Here is a 16,251-nt window from a genome sequence, read left to right on the forward strand (position 1 = left end):
ACGTTATCTCCATCCTCTGCAAAGTATTGCCAGCACCATGATGTTCGTTTTCGAGTGTCCATAATGATTTGAATATCAACTTTACTCGAATGAAACCTGAGACATACTAGTTACGAGCACAGCGAGCATCGAGCGTGTTTGTCTAGCGGCGGCATTCGGTTCATAAAACAACAGCGGCGGGGCGTATGTTGCAGCCAACTGGCGCGCAGCGGCACACGCCGCCGAGCCGTTTCTCGTGAGCTTCTCAAGAATTGCTTGAGAGCTAGAGGCTCGAGGAACTCTCGGTGCGCTCGAGTCGCCGCGCCTCGCCATCCCATCACTGCCTATTGCTGCCTTCGAGAGGGCCAGAGGAGAGCCACTCTTAGAATATATAAATAGCGACGCATATTATGAATCTATGGACCCAACTGCTAGCATATAATAACTTTGATGTTGTTTGTAAACTAAATCTGAGGTGCCCTTGATGCACTGGGCTAAGGGCTTGCAATGTTGGTGTTGAAGCGACTGGAGAAATTAAGATTTGGTGCTTTTAAAACTTTTTTTGCGAGGACTATGGCTGATGAAAATTCGTTGGGTAGCCTGAAATCCAATCCTCACTATCAAAAATATGCAGAAAAAATAAAAGAACTTCAAAAGTAAGTTACCGGCAGTTTTTGTAACTATTGTGCCTCATTTTTTTTAAAGTACGTATTCTGCGGGCTTTTGCTGACTATTATTAAGACTTGTTCGACAGACACGAAGAATACTACCGGAAAGGCTATGCTAATTGTTCACTGGTTCAACTATCTATGTTGTTCGGAAGTAACATTTGACAAATTCTTCGCCTTGTAAAATCCGCAGTAATTGCAGTGCAAATAATGCGGATGTTTAAATTGTTCGCTGTTGATTGATACTAACCACGTATATATATTCTAGGGAATAATTTTATTTTTGTGCGTTAATAACTTACTAGGATCACTCTCATTTGCCAAGTAATGTAGGTTAAAATATTTTTGTAGTTTTAATCAGCTGTAGAGTAGCACACTGCGATGAACTGTTATGGTATAATCGTGTTCGTCCATAAAAGCTTAAGAACTTGATTTCTAGTCAATATTCTGTCACTGTAAAACGAAATCATAAGTTTAGTTATTGAAACGGTAGTTAGTTCTGATATTAAAGCCTAGATGATGATAATAGCTTTAAGACAAGAGGAAAGTGAATAGTTAGTCAGTTATAAGGCTGTGGCAGGAGAATTAATTTCCAGTGGCAAAGTGTTAGTAGTCCTATAGGTCAATCATGTTGCAGTATTTTTGTCCTTTCAACATTTCTGAAGACATTTCTCAACAAAGGAATTCGCTGAGGATGTTAGTTCTCCCTTGTACAAACAGTACAGTTATTGTTTAATATAATTTGGGATATTGGAGTATATGCAGAACTGGAGATACAGTTGCATTTTCCATGCAGCATCTCCAAATGAAATGAAGAGGAAGAGAAATAATACACCCATTATGTAGTTTTTGGCGTAGGCTCTGTGTAACAGCTGATGAAATGTGAGTGTAGGTGTTCGTGACACTAACATGAAGCAGTTTAGAGGGAAAACCTAAATCTAGATGGCTGGATATAAATTAGGACCCAGGTCCTTAAGCAAGAGCTCAGTATCCTAAACTTCGTGCCAGTTCAGTGCAAATAGTGTCAGTCAATACGCTGATCTATGTGTAGCTACCATTTTTAAACAAAATTGGAAACAATTGTATATCTGGACTTACGTTAGATGAGTTTCTCTGTGAGATTTGTATTTGTTCTGTATAGTGTTGTATCTAGCATGAACACACATTCTTCAAGTTATCACATGGCAATATATTGTTACTTGGGGTACCTTACTGTACCAGCATTATTTGCAACTTGTCCATTTGCATTCATTTTATGTGAGAGAATGGTTTTCTTTATGTTTATAGACGTGCCTGATATATTCACAGGAGGAGTGGTACATGAAGATAGATACTTTCAATTTAAGAAAATGTCTTCAATACTCTCTCCATCTACTCCAGCTCCATATAGATCTAGTGAACAATATGATCTAAGCCACCAACCACAAGAACTAAACAACACTGTAAGCAAAGAGCTGAACTGACTTCTACAGCTGGAATATACATACAAATAAAAACAGTAAAGATACCATCCACTCAACGTCCGATGTCACAGTTCGGAGAGTATACTGTTAGCTCGTGTTGTTCACTAACTGCCTCATCATGCATGGCTGTAAACATTGTATGAGAAAGCACATTGACATCTGGATACAGAAAGATGCGTTGGTATGTAGAGCTGTAGTGGAACTAGTTCAGTTGAAGGAACCCATTTGCAAAAATAGACAAAAAGTAGAATTTCCTCTACCATGAATGTTGTCAAAAATTCAGATTTTTTTTTTTTAGTTGAATTATTAAATAATTGGAGAAGATGCAAGCTTCATAGGATGATGGTGCAATTTAGTAAGTGAGCTCACCAGTATTTTCTTGTTTGTCATTTACATAAGGAAATTACATTACTCTTCTTATGCACAAGTTCATTTGAGCAATTATGTACGGACTACCTTTCTCATGACTTGGAATATGTAATTTTTTCACGTGAATGTTGTCCTTTGTGGTCAAACTACTATAAATTAAGTCCTTCATTTTAAGTAAACATAATTTTTAACCAGTGAAGCCTGACATGTATGGGGGCAGAGACACCGGAAATACGGAAGCGTCCGATTCCACCCGTCTGCTTTGACCCATGACGTCACAAATATGGCGGAAACAAAAACAAACACACACACTTTCCACAAGAAGCTTAATGACACTAACGGGACAAGTGCGGAAAATGGGGTGTTTTTGGTGGGGGGCAAACTAAATATAAACAAATTTAGACGCCTTGCGTAGCTACAACGTGTAAGTGAAGACAGCTGTGCATGAATACCCACCCACCTCCCCAGGGGTCGTAACCCCTGCAACCCATAGAAGATAAAGATGCTTCAGTAGCTGTTTAGTGTTTTTTGCCTTTTAAAAAAAAATCTCACGGGATAGAACGAACAGATCAGAAAGATAAATATAATAAACTAAAACAGAAATTCGAGGAAACAGATAATTAAAATAAGTAATAAGTGTTTTTAAATTAAAAAAAAAAATCTCACGAGATAGAATGAACAGACCAGAAAAGTAAATAAAATAAGATAAAACAGAACTGGAGACAGCCACACTCAAACCAAACTCCGTGCCGTCTTGACGTCACACACAACACCCTTACGTCACGGGTCAAAGCCGACGCGTGGGATCGGACGCTTCTGTCGACCCAAGACACCAGTCTTAGTGTGGTTTATTATTATTTTTTTTTTTAATGTAAAAACTTTTAATGGGTAGATTGCAATTTTTCTATCACAATTAAAGTTTGGTAACTAGTTTCGGTTGCTATCTGCAACCATCTTCATGTTGTTGAAAATAGAAAAAGGTTGTGAATAACCATTGGAAAGCATCATTAGCTGTGTTAGTGCATTCGTAAGTACCAAAACAATAACAGTATGTAGTTGGAAATGTCACCGCAAGCAGGCCGGGTTGTAGACGGTGATTTCACAGGTTGACGGTCATATAGGAAATTGTCCAGTTGCACAAAAAGAACTTGGAGCAAAACTCATTACTTGTGATAGTATTATAGGTATTATCGTGAGAACAGTATGTGCAGTGGTTCCAAAAACTGTCAGCTGTTCCATAGCCTGGGTTACATTTTTTAATTAAATAAACAGTTTTTTAATGTCGAAACATTTCCTTATTGTTCCACCATGAAACTTGACATTGCATCAACTGCAAATACTGTTGTATACAATTAAAGAGTGTTACAATAACCTGTCTGATGATGTGGCAGGCAAAGCACTTGAAGAACTACCAAAGCACAACTTTCATCACAGCTGGGGGAAAAAAAACTTTGGCAGTTTTTAACTCATTTTCCTGTAACATATTTTCAAGATTTACATCCCCTTGTATGGTCAAACTTTTCCCAATTTCTGCAAAATTCTGACAGCTTGGACAGCAAATATCTGTGCATTTCCATATGAGCCTGTAGTTTCAATGGCACCTATAAATTATTAACAGTATTGTTGTTAGGGAATGCAGTGCTAGTGTTACCTTGCCACTATTGTGCCAACCAGAAAAACTGAAAGTTACACTTATTGTTTCACAATAAACACCAGCTATGTAACATAACACTGGACCTGCATTCGGGAAGACGATGACTCAAATATGTGCCTGACCATCCAGATTTACGTTCTCTTTTAATTTCTGTAAATTGCTCCAAGCAAATGCTGGGATGATTTCTGTGAAAGGGCATAGCCGATTTCCTTCCCCAGCCTTGACACAATCTGAGCTTGTGCTCCATCTCTAATAACCTTGATGCCAGTGGGATGTTGAAGCCTAATCTTCCTTAACATTTTTGGCCATGTGATATGCGAGTTTCTGTGGTACTACCGCGGGCGCTGATGACCATACTGTTGAGTTCCCCACAAACCAGTCATCATATTTTTGTGGTACATGGGTCTCATTGATAAATAGAATATTTTAGTGAAAAAATACAAGTACACATGCTTAGTCACATGACCCATACATCGCAATTAGGAAGAAACTTTTTGATGTGAAATATGTTGATGGCACAAAAGTTAGACAAATTTCCTAAAAAATAAATATATTTATGTGGAACTGACAATTTCTGTGCAGTGAGAAAAGAGCTTTAAGGGAGAAACAGTGTTAATTTACATTTGAAAATGCCAATACTATGTGATGCTCTAGCCCTAGAAATGTCTGTCAAAAGCTTTGTTGCTATCTATTCAGTCCTCTAACAAAAAAGTTGATTGTTTGCTGTTGTTAGCTGCTGGGAGACCCCAAGGGATAAGTTCATGTACTTAATTGGGAAGTTTCGCATTGTTCACACATGTTGGCACCTTGAATCAGTGGTGACGTGTGTGTTGTGTTGTAGAGGCACCTGTTGAATGTTGGTAACCACCACGAGTGTGTACAAAACTTTAGTATTGTATGTGCATTGTTGATTATGAGAAAGGGTGATATCCAGCACCACTACTTCATATGCACCTCAAAAAATAGCACCCAGAAGACTGTTGAGTTTAACAATGAGAAGGAGGGTTTGTACACTGACTACTGTAGTACCACTGCCCATAGTGCTCCTTGTAATGTGATTTCACATTACCATCTAACATCGTGACTGTTGTCAGGTCAACTGAGAGAAGTTCTGCTTGCAGTACGTCAGTGTAAAAACTCTCGTTTGTTGCCGAAAGAGTGACCTATTAGCAGGCATTGGTTTTTGTAACTTCATGACCTCTCCTCTCATATCTGCTGCTCTGTGGGAGGTGGCTGTGGAACTGCACTTCATTGTGTATTTTTATATGTGAATACTACTACTTCCTGTAGTAATGCCAAATAGTGATAGAAACGTAAACTGATCCTCAGCAAAGCCAAGTTGACTAATGACGATATTTAACTGTTTTCTAATATTGAAGTAAGTTATTAACTTATTATTACCTCTTCACTCATTTTGCTACTTTAGGCATCTATTCCTAACTTGTTCAGTTACTCGTGAAATCGATCAGTTTTGTGGCAGGGTGAATAATTTAAACACAAGCAGTCGCTGGCATGCTGTGTTTACTAAACCTTGAATGTGGCTCTCAGTCATAAATTTTTTCCCCCTTTAATTTTTAGGCCAAAAGTTAGATGATACATTAAAAAGAATATTATATGGTTGTGGAAGGATTATCTGAGTTTTGTGAATAATTCAACTCCATTATACTGGAGTATTAGAATCAATGCAGAGACACTCAGATAAGGGTAATGAATTCTCCACAGCTGTATAAAATGGTGTCTTTCAAATGTCATTAGAAGACTCAGTGCAAAGGATAGTGGTATTTTTTATGCAACACTACCAGGGCATCTCACCCACAAACTCAGACTTTGAGGGAACTTGGCTTATTTATTCTCCATATGGATCTAAGTAACCACACTATATTTTAGCATTATATATCTCTCTGATTCCATTTTATGGCACTTTAAAATGTGGAAATTTTGTTTTTGATGTTGTGGTGCCACAAAATGAAACCTGTGAAAATTTGGAAAATAAATGACCATTTATTTATTTACGATCCAAACTGCATGAAGTTACTATTTATTACAAGGACTGTAAAAATACTTAATTAAAACCATGAAAACATGGAAAATGTAAACTCACTTTTTGTATTTTATTTTGTAGAAAAAACATAGTTCACCATTCCATCAAAGATCGCGTAAAAGAAAAGTGGTAACCCGTAATTTTTTTGCAAAATAATTCTCAAAGCATGGGCTGTAACTTGGGAAAATAAAATTGATGTTTTTTTTTTTTGTTATAGTTGTGAGGGGAAGTTAAGCAGGACTAATGAAAAATATATGCCATAGAGGATACTGCCACAGAATGCAAAGTCTTTGGAGAAACCTACTTGCAAACTACAAATTTGCAGAGAAAGCTAAAAATACACTGTAAAACAGTGGTCAGAGGAATGCAACAGGCAACACAGCAAATTCATGAAGAGATTCTGGGAAGAGAATAAGAAAAAGAACTGTCAGAACAGTCTAACAAGTTCAAATGCACTCTTCAACTGTTCATAATGGAGAAAGAAAGAAAGAAAGAAAGAAAGAATGGATGAATGACTAAGAAAGATCCTAACCAATATACTGTGACAAAAATGAAATTTTAGGTGGTTCTAGTAATAAAAGAAACATTCTTAACCAAGAGTATTAAAGAAAGGGTAAAGTTATTTCAATTAAGAAAAACCACATATGTGGTAGATGTAATTTACAACAGTAACATTTATTTTTCTGAATATAGCACTTGAACTCTTTTGACAAAATTATGAGTGTTGCTCAATGATATTTTATGAGTGTTTCGGTATAAGGGACGTGTGGTATCCAGTAGCTTGCTGTGGAGTACTAAAGTAGTTGTGTTTTATCCAGTTTGATACCCTGTCATCTTTGTTTCTGTGAAAATACATCAACAACAGTGAAATAGCATGAAATATGCAACTACCAAAGTTAAGGCAATATGGAGTATAGAGAAACAAGAGACAGGACAACCAACCACAGAAGAGGATAACATTACTATTGAATTGAGTGGAAGGGTTATAAATGACAAGTCACAGGTAGCAGATGTATTTAATAATCATTTGTTAAACACAGTAGAGAGCATAGGGACCAACAGTTCAAGAGAAAGATCCCAAAAATATGTTGAAGAAGTAACTCTCATAAAGTTACATCATATGAATGAATGAACCACCAACTTCTACTTCTGAAATTAAGAGGGCCATACATTCTCTCAAGAATAAAAGCTCTTCTGGTTTTGATGCTGATTCCAATGGAGTACTGAAGATTTGTTCCCATATAATAAATCTGGTACAGTCCGAAATAAACACTGCATCACTAAATCAAGGCATTTCTCCAGAGAGACTAAAATATGCCATTGTTAAGCCCCTCTTTAAGAAAGGTGATAAGGGAGACATCAGTAACTATAAACCTATTTCACTGCTGACATCAATTTCCAAACGTTTTGAGAAGGTCATGTATTCTAGAATAGTATGTGATGTATTCTAGAATAGTATCTCACCTTGTCAACAATAATATCATCAGCAAATCACAGTTTGGGGTTCAGAATGGTTGCTCTACTGAGATTGCCATTTACGTGTTCACACACCAGATATTACAAGCATTAAATAACAAAATAACACCGGTAGGTATTTTCTATGACCTGTCCAAGGCATTTGATTGTGTGAATCATAGTATACTCCTAGATAAATTGAAGTTTTATGGGATTGATGGTATAGCCAACCAATGGATCAAGTCATATCTAACCAAAAGAATGCAGAAAGTTGTACTTAGTAGTAATTCAACTAATAGAATCCAGGGACATAATTCTGACTCAGGAGAAATCATGTCTGGGGTTCCCCAAGGCTCAATCTTAGGTCCACTACTGTTTCTCATATATCTAAATGATCTACCGTCTAATATACAACAATCAGAATTAGTTCTTTTTGCATATGACACCAGTATGCATACAGAAATGGAAGAAATGGTGAACAAAGTTCTCCAAAGTGTCATTCACTGGTTTTCTGTGAATGGTCTCACCCTGAATTTCACAAAGACACATCATATTCAGTTTTGGAAACAACTTAGTTCAGCCACATTTGCATGTAGAATCATAGCAAATTTTGGGGAAAGAGAAATCAGTAAGTGGACATATTTTGCTTATTTTGATTCAGTAATGTCATATGGGATAATGTTCTGGGGTAACACATCTTTAAGAAAGGTGGTCTTCATTGCCCAAAATTGTGCTGTAAGAATAATATGTGGTGCTCTCCTGCGATCATCTTGTAGACATCTGTTTAAGGAGTTGGGCATTCTGGCTACTGCTTCACAGAATATTTATTCCCTCATGAAGTTCGTCATAAATAATCCACTACAGTTCAAAAGGAACAATGAGATACATAATTACAATACTAGAACAAAAAAATGGCATTCATTACTCAACATTAGGGTTGTCTTTGGCACAGAAAGGGGTGCACAGTGCTCCAACAAAAATTTTTGACCACTTACCCAGTGATATAAAATGTTTAACAGACAGCAAGGTAAAATTTCAAAATAAACTGAAAAAGTTTCTCCTTGACAACTCCTCCTATTCTGTAGAATTTCTATGTTTGTAATGGATAAAAAGTGATGAGTTGAAATTGTTAACTCAATGTGTATATCTTGATCTTATTTCAGGGAAAAAAATAATAATTATATGGTGATGCTTAGAGTACAAATAGATGTACAAATTAATGTGCAGTATGAATCTAAAATGAGTCATTCCACATCATGACAATTTATTATGCAAAATGATCCATAGTACATGAAAGTAAGTAACTAACGTACAACTGAGAACACAGAGTAATGCAAAAGTACTGCAATGTGCGTTGTATGCCACATAACTACTGCAGTAGATAAACTTGTAATGCCAGTGACTGTGAAGCTTGATTGCTCCATTATATGTCTGTATTGTTGAGTTCTTGAGCTCTGACCCCAAGGATTGCCATTCTAATGGGTGGGATTTGTGCACCATTTGAAGATGGATTAACAGCTGAGGCTGTAAAGTAATTGAAAGGGAATGAAGAGAAGTTCTATACCATTCCGTGCCAGCCAGTGTGATAAAAATTACCATTTGGACTATACATCTTGTCACTCAGCATAGCAATGGAAGCATTAGTGTGCCCACTGCATCTTGGGCATCTTTGGTTCCTAGACAGTGAAAGCAGGTGCAATGGGATTCATGTTACCAATCCATCCTGCAGCAGACAGGATTAAATTATTATGACAGACAGGCCTCTCATTTCTCCATCTTTTAGTCACCATTGTGAATGAAGTCTCATGGTCCTTTATTGTTATACAGGAAAGGTGCATGTCATTCTCTGGTACAATCATATTTCATTACTCATCTCAGCTTATGGCTTTCTTTTGTACTCTGGTTCCACACTCGAACTCATAATTATCGTAGACATGTTGTCTGTATCGCCAGAATGATGTGGTATAGAGGCCCAATACATGCAGACTGATATTCTGCTCTGTTAAAACTCTGACATGCAGGTATAGCACCTTTTGAGTTTTTTTAGGTATTTTCTCTTATGTTTATATATTGTTTGACAACTCTTCAGTGATTGAGTTTGATTTAACACTGAACTTTATTGTTACACAAGAGGTAGTGCTATGGAGCCTATCTGTTGGCCATCTTCTTGCTGTGTTAATCAGTTATTGCTAGTACACTCTTCATGTCCTCTGGAGTTGGATTTGTTTGTACTAAAGAGACTGCCTGCACTACACTTGTCTGTCCTCTGCTAGTGTATTGGGCGCAGTGTGAGATCTGCATCAAAAATAAGGGCAGCTCATTTTTTATTATTGCAAAGTAGGGGAAAGTGTGTCCTGGATATGATATGTGAGTTCGGGTGGCAATTGTTGAAACAAAGGGATTTTTTGTTACGGTGAGATCTTTTTATGAAATTTCAATCACCAAGTTTCTCTTCGGAATGTGAAAGTGTTTTACTGCCGCCAGCCTCCATAGGAAGAAATGATCATCATAGTAAAATAAGATAAATCAATCTCCTCCTCTCCTCTCTCTCTGTTCATCTCCCCCACCTCCCTCCCCCTCCCCCCTGTCTCAGTCCATCTCTTCCTCCCCGTCTATCTGATGCCAAGCCTTGTTTATTGTTATTGCAAATGAAACTTTTATTGGGAGTTGGAGTCACTTAAAATGAATGGGTAAATCGGTTGGGATCATTGGTGTATGGGGTTATGAGAGAGACCTCTCCAGCTGCTGGATCTGTGAGGGTAGTAGGTTCAGTGGCAGTATTTCACATTGTTTAAATCTGTGTACATGTAGTATTACAAAGTCTCTGACAATCTCTATTCCATAGTAGTATTTTAACAATAAGCTGATAAGCCATAAATATAACTTTCCTGTATTCTGTTAAAACTGTCTGCTAGGAAGAAAACAAAACAACTCATTTTGTATAAAATGTTTGTTTAGAATTATACATAAGGGGAAAAATATATGTGGGAGAAGCAGTTTGTCTAGTGGTTTAAAGTCCCTGCTATCACAGTCAGAACTAACTTTCACAAAGTCATTTTTAATGAAAAACCTGTAAAAAACATGTAGCTTATGTCTGTTGAATGTTTATTAGAGTATCCTGTAAAACAAGAACTTTTGACATTTTTGCTAACACCGTAAAACAATGTTTTGTCTTTGTGTAGTAGTATAGATTACACATTTTTTTCTAATAAGTTTTATTGTTGTAGATCATCTCCCGATGAATTTCTTGAGCGAATGGAAGCTCTTAAAAGTAAACCTAAAAAGGTGAAGGATGCTGTTAAAGGCAGAGAGTTCTCAACTGTTTCATCGCCGAAAGAAACATTGGATAGCACTGGTGCAGTGACCACACATAAACAGAAAGTGAGCAGTTTTATAAACATTGGTAAGCTAGTCAGCAAATAGTTTAAGTACTATTTATCTTGTCCTACATATTGCCTGCAACAATTAGACAGGAAAGATAAAATTAAATGGCTACTACGAGCACTTTAGTTTTTGAGTTTTCAAAAAAAGTAGCATGATTTCTTAACCAGTTTACGTATGCCTTCTCAGTGCTTATGTGACACGTAATTTGATCACAGGAGTGATTTTCAGTATTTTGCAAAATTCTTGTAGTTAGGCATTATTCACTTCTTTGTCTTTAGTTATTGCTCACATCTCTACTTACTAGTTACATGTTCCATATCTAATTTTACTGCCTCGTTTGTCAAAATGATGTGGAATGGGACAGTTTTTAGTGTGTGTATAAGTGATCAGTGTTAACATTAATGAAAACATTATTGTTTAGTCCTTCTCTTGCAACCTGAGGTTTCTTTCCACTGCAGCTGCCGTGGCACTTTTTTCCCCTCTAATCTTAAAACCACTACTCTTCAATCACTTTCTTTAGATTAGATTTAATTTTCATTCCATAGACCCAAAAATGAGATGATTCTCGTAGGTGTGGACAAGTCAGAAAATATAACATAAAAAACATAAAACATCTGAATGTAAAACTCACTACCCTGATAATTTTCTAGGACCTTGTCAAGATAGGTGAATACATCACAGTAAACTGGAACTGCTAATATTTACAGAATTAATACACTGTCAGAATGAAACATAGTTATGCACTTTTAACGGATTTATCATACAGTAAATACCTAATCTTGACTGTTGTGACCAAGTGCTGTCAAAACTGAAATCTAACACACATTTTTAGTTAAGCTCACCTAACAGTCCCTGTTAAGATATTCATGTGTAAAGTAAAAGGAGTTGCCTATCAAAAAGTCTTTCAAACTCTGTTTAAACTGTGCTTCATCTGAAACCAAGTTTTTTATGGTTGCTCACAATTTACTAAAATGTGTGTTCCTGAATATTTGACCCCATTTTGGACCAAGGTCAGTGATTTTAGGTGTTTCTATATATTGTTCTTATTCCTAGTATTGATACTATGTATTGAGCTATTGGTTGGAAATAGAAATATATTACTGACAACAAATTTCATTAAGGAATAAATATACTGAGACACAGTGGTTAGGATAGAAAGTTCTTTGAAAATGTTTCTGCATGATGTTCTTGAATGTACACCACAAATGAGTCTTATTACATGCTTTTGCATGCTTGGTTTGATGAGTTGCCTCAGAATATGACCCTCTGTGACGTAATAGAATGAAAGTAAGTAAAGTCTGAAAGTTTTTTATATTTATATCTCTTACATCTGACATCATTCTCACTGCAAAAACAGACTTGATAGACGCTTCAGCAATTCTGTGGTACGCCCTTCCCAACTGAATTTATTATCAAGTTGTAATCCCAGAAATTTAACACTGTCAACTTCTTTGCTCTGCATGTCTTCACATTTTATACACATGCTGGAAGGAAATACCTTACAGGTTCTGAACTGCATATAGTAGGTTTTTTCCTATCAGCTATCTCCTCCATGGGACCATATTAGTGGGTGATTGCACCCAGATGTACAGACATCATCACAGACCCAGATCCTGTGACTCCAAGATTAAAATATTAACCATATTGCAGAGGTGATAGTAGAACTTTTTGTGATGGTCACTGTGCTAATGCGGGCATGGAGGGGCTCCAGTTCTTATTTAAAAATCAGGCAGCCAAGTTTGAAAGCAAGGCATCCTCTTTTATCCAAGGTACCAGTTTTCAAATAAAAATTTGTTTGTGGAATAGAAGTTGCCCAGTGTAAATCATTTTAGGTTAGGTTTAAAACTTTCTTTGCTACCCATCAGAAATTTTGTGTTACTGGGTAAATGTTCAAAAAGTTTTTGTTGCTGCCTATTCAACTATTCAACTCCTTTCTGAACCACTGACTGGATAATACAGGTCATTTTGTCCGTTCTTTTACTGTCATAGGTGTGGACCTCACAGCTCTTTTCAAACTTTAAGGAATTATTTATTATGAATTTTGTTAACAATTCTATATGTATTGTGACAGCGCAGTGAAAATGCCTAACTCCCTGAAGAGGTACCGACGTGACAACTGCAGATGACCACCACTTATTAGTCTTACTGTTTGATTTTGTGCAATCAGTATCCTCTTTCTGAGTGATGAGCTACATCAGCAAATTATTGCATAAGATGTTATAGGATGGAAGTATCCAAAATATGTTCGGAGGTTGAGTCAGTTGTCTCCAAGGCTAACAGGTATATGAAGAGCAAAAGTGGTTGAGCTTAATAGTTTCAGAAGCTTGGTAATATGCTTCTCCAAGTTCAAGCTGTCATCAATGTGTTCAGTCAAAAGTTGATAGCATTCTACCCTATTTACTGACTCCTGTTCATATGATGCATCAGTTTTTGGCATGACTCTATTTGTTGTACATAATTGAATATGGTGTATCTTCTCAAAATTGAGGACCGAGCGAGGTGGCGCAGTAGTTAGACACTGGACTCGCATTCGGGAGGACGACGGTTCAATCCCGCGTCCGGCCATCCTGATTTAGGTTTTCCGTGATTTCCCTAAATCACTCCAGGCAAATGCCGGGATGTTTCCTCTGAAAGGGCACGGCTGACTTCCTTCCCCATCCTTCCCTAATCCGATGAGACCGATGACCACGCTGTCTGGTCTCCTTCCCCAAACCAACCAACCAACCAAAATTGAGGGAGAATCCATTTTCAGAGAACCACTTAACAATTCTGTGAAAAGATAATTAACAATCCCTTCCATTGCTTCCTCTCAATGGGATTCATTGTAACACTAATATTTTCTGTGAAAAGAACCAATTATTCTTCTTGAATGTTAAGAAGAAGATCATTCACATATAAAAAGAATTGGAGCAGACCCCCAACATTGAACCCAAAGGGACTTCTTTTTTGACTTCTCCCTGTCCACTAAAATTTTTTACCCTTCCAACATTGCTGGACTTAATCGTCACAACTTCTTGCATTTTGCTCAAGTATGATTAAAACCAGTTGTGTGTAAAGCCATAAATTCCATAAAACTTGAGTTTTTCAAGCTGTCAAATGCTTTGGAAAAATCACAAAAAGTGCCAATTGACAACGTTTTATTATTTAAGGCTTGTACTGTTTGGTGAGTGGATGTATAAATAGCATTCAATGTCAGGCAACCTTTCTGAAATCCAAAAAATTATATGCTATGAGGGTGGCCTGGAAAGTTCTCAGAATTGCCATGAGAGGTCAGTGCTAGTACAACGAGTTGTTCACGTGATATTCATTGGACTGTTGCCTGTAAACTCGTGCCACGTCAGTGCTCTTGGAAGAGAGCTGTGGCAATGATGTGGCTCTGTTGTTGTTCCCATATAGTGATTTGCGAAGATGGAAAAAATCGAGATTTGAGCAATGATTAAGTACTTCGTATAGAAAGGTATGAAAGCAAAGGACATTCATGCTGATTTCCAGAATACACTAGGGGACTGTGCTCCTTCATATTTAACTGTTGTCAAGTTAAGTTTGGTTGGGAGAGCTTAGATGCTGATCTGCGCAGCGGTCGGGAAATCATTGCAAAGTGCACAAAATGATCTTGAAAGATCGCTGATTCAAAGTGCGTGAAATTGCTCACGCTTGCCCGATGTAATCTGAAAGGGTATATCACATTTTAACTGAAGAATTAGAAATGAAAAAAATTATCTGCAAGACTCTTGATGCCGTTGCCATGGCAAAATTACACGAACTAGGGTATGAATTGTTGCCACACCCACCTTATTCACCTGATATGGCTTCGTCAGACTTCTCTCTCTTCCCAAAGCTGAAAATTTTTCTTGGTGGACGAAGATTCACTTCAAACAAAGTACTGATAGCCGGAGTTGACAACTATTTTGCAGGCCTGGAGGAAACTCTTTTTCGAGATGGGATCAAGACACTGGAGCATCATTGGACCAAGTGCATTAATCTAGGAGGAGACTACATTGAAAAATAAAAAAAAAAAAAAAAATCAGTGATGTAAGTACTTTTTTTCTATTCCGTTCCGAGAACTTTTCAAACCACCCTCGTAACGTAAATTGTTTCAGCTTAAATGTGATACTAATCTTGAGTACAGTATATTACTTTTTTGAATGTTTTGGAAAAAGATATCAGTAAGGAAACTGGATAATAATGATACAAGTCGGTCTTTTCACGTTTCTTGTGGAAAGGTTTAACACTTGTTTATTTTAATCTGTCTGGAAAAATTCTCTGTGCCAGTGATGGATTACATATCTCGCTAAGGACATTATTTATTTAAGACAGAACAACCTTTCATAATTCTCTGTGAAATTCCTTCAACACCATATGAACTTCTGGTTTCTTTAGAATGTTTTTAATTTTATTACTTTTAATGATGGATGTTGGTGCTACTACTAGCTGCTTAAAATTTTGTGGCGTGACATTTTAAATACATTCTCTGGCTTCTCAACTGAATCTCTTAATCCTGTTTTTGCTGCTACATGTAGAAAGTGATTGTGAAAAGTACTCACAACTTGTGATTATGAGTCACAACAGTGTCATTTAGTTTAATTGTTATGATATCTTGTACTCTGACTGGCTGTTTTGTCTGTATCCCATATGGTTTTAATCTTATTGCCTGCATTGTTAATTTCTGTCAGAATGTACATACTTCTTGAAATTTTGGGGGCTTCCCTTAAAATATTACTGTATCCCTCATAGTATGCAAGTAGTTTTGGATCTCAATTTATTCTGGTGATTATATAATTTCACTCTTCCTCGTACATGAGATTTTAATTTCTTTAGTTCTCAGAGGCTTACTTTTTTAATGGATTTTGTGTATAACCTTTTGAGAAAAGCAACTTTCAAATAGTGACACAAATCTGCTGCAGAATAAATTGAATTCGACATCACATCTTTCTACAGGGTGAACCAGAACTCGACGAACATGCTTTCAGAGGTTTTTCAAGGTTGCTTTTTGAGTATTTTGGTGTAAGGGACCCTTGGCTTCACATGGCTCATTGCAGAGTAGTAATATAATTATGATTGTTGCCCCATTTACCTTGTTGCAGGTGCTGTCACAACAATGAAAAAGACTGTAATATGCAATTACCAAAATGTACAACACATCCAGTTTCTCATAGATACCTATGTATAGATGCAAAAGAACTGTGATGTGGTTGTCATCACAGTGAGAACAGCACAACATAGGCATTGTTGTGCTGC

At 36.9% G+C, this 16,251-nt stretch overlaps 1 protein-coding gene across 1 annotated transcript in view; it reads left to right on the forward strand.

Annotated features, from left to right (window-relative positions):
- The first annotated feature begins 406 nt into the window (after positions 1–406).
- LOC126471631 (ATP synthase mitochondrial F1 complex assembly factor 1) overlaps positions 407–16,251 on the forward strand; it is a 63,677-nt gene continuing 47,832 nt past the window's right edge. Inside the window, exons 1-2 of the mRNA XM_050099867.1 lie at positions 407–635; positions 10,857–11,010. Coding sequence (XP_049955824.1) covers positions 487–635; positions 10,857–11,010 — 303 coding nt within the window. The 5' untranslated portion in view covers positions 407–486. The remainder of the gene's footprint in view (positions 636–10,856; positions 11,011–16,251) is intronic.

Source organism: Schistocerca serialis, chromosome 3 (assembly GCF_023864345.2).
Source record: "Schistocerca serialis cubense isolate TAMUIC-IGC-003099 chromosome 3, iqSchSeri2.2, whole genome shotgun sequence".
In the NCBI taxonomy this organism is placed as follows: domain Eukaryota; kingdom Metazoa; phylum Arthropoda; class Insecta; order Orthoptera; family Acrididae; genus Schistocerca; species Schistocerca serialis.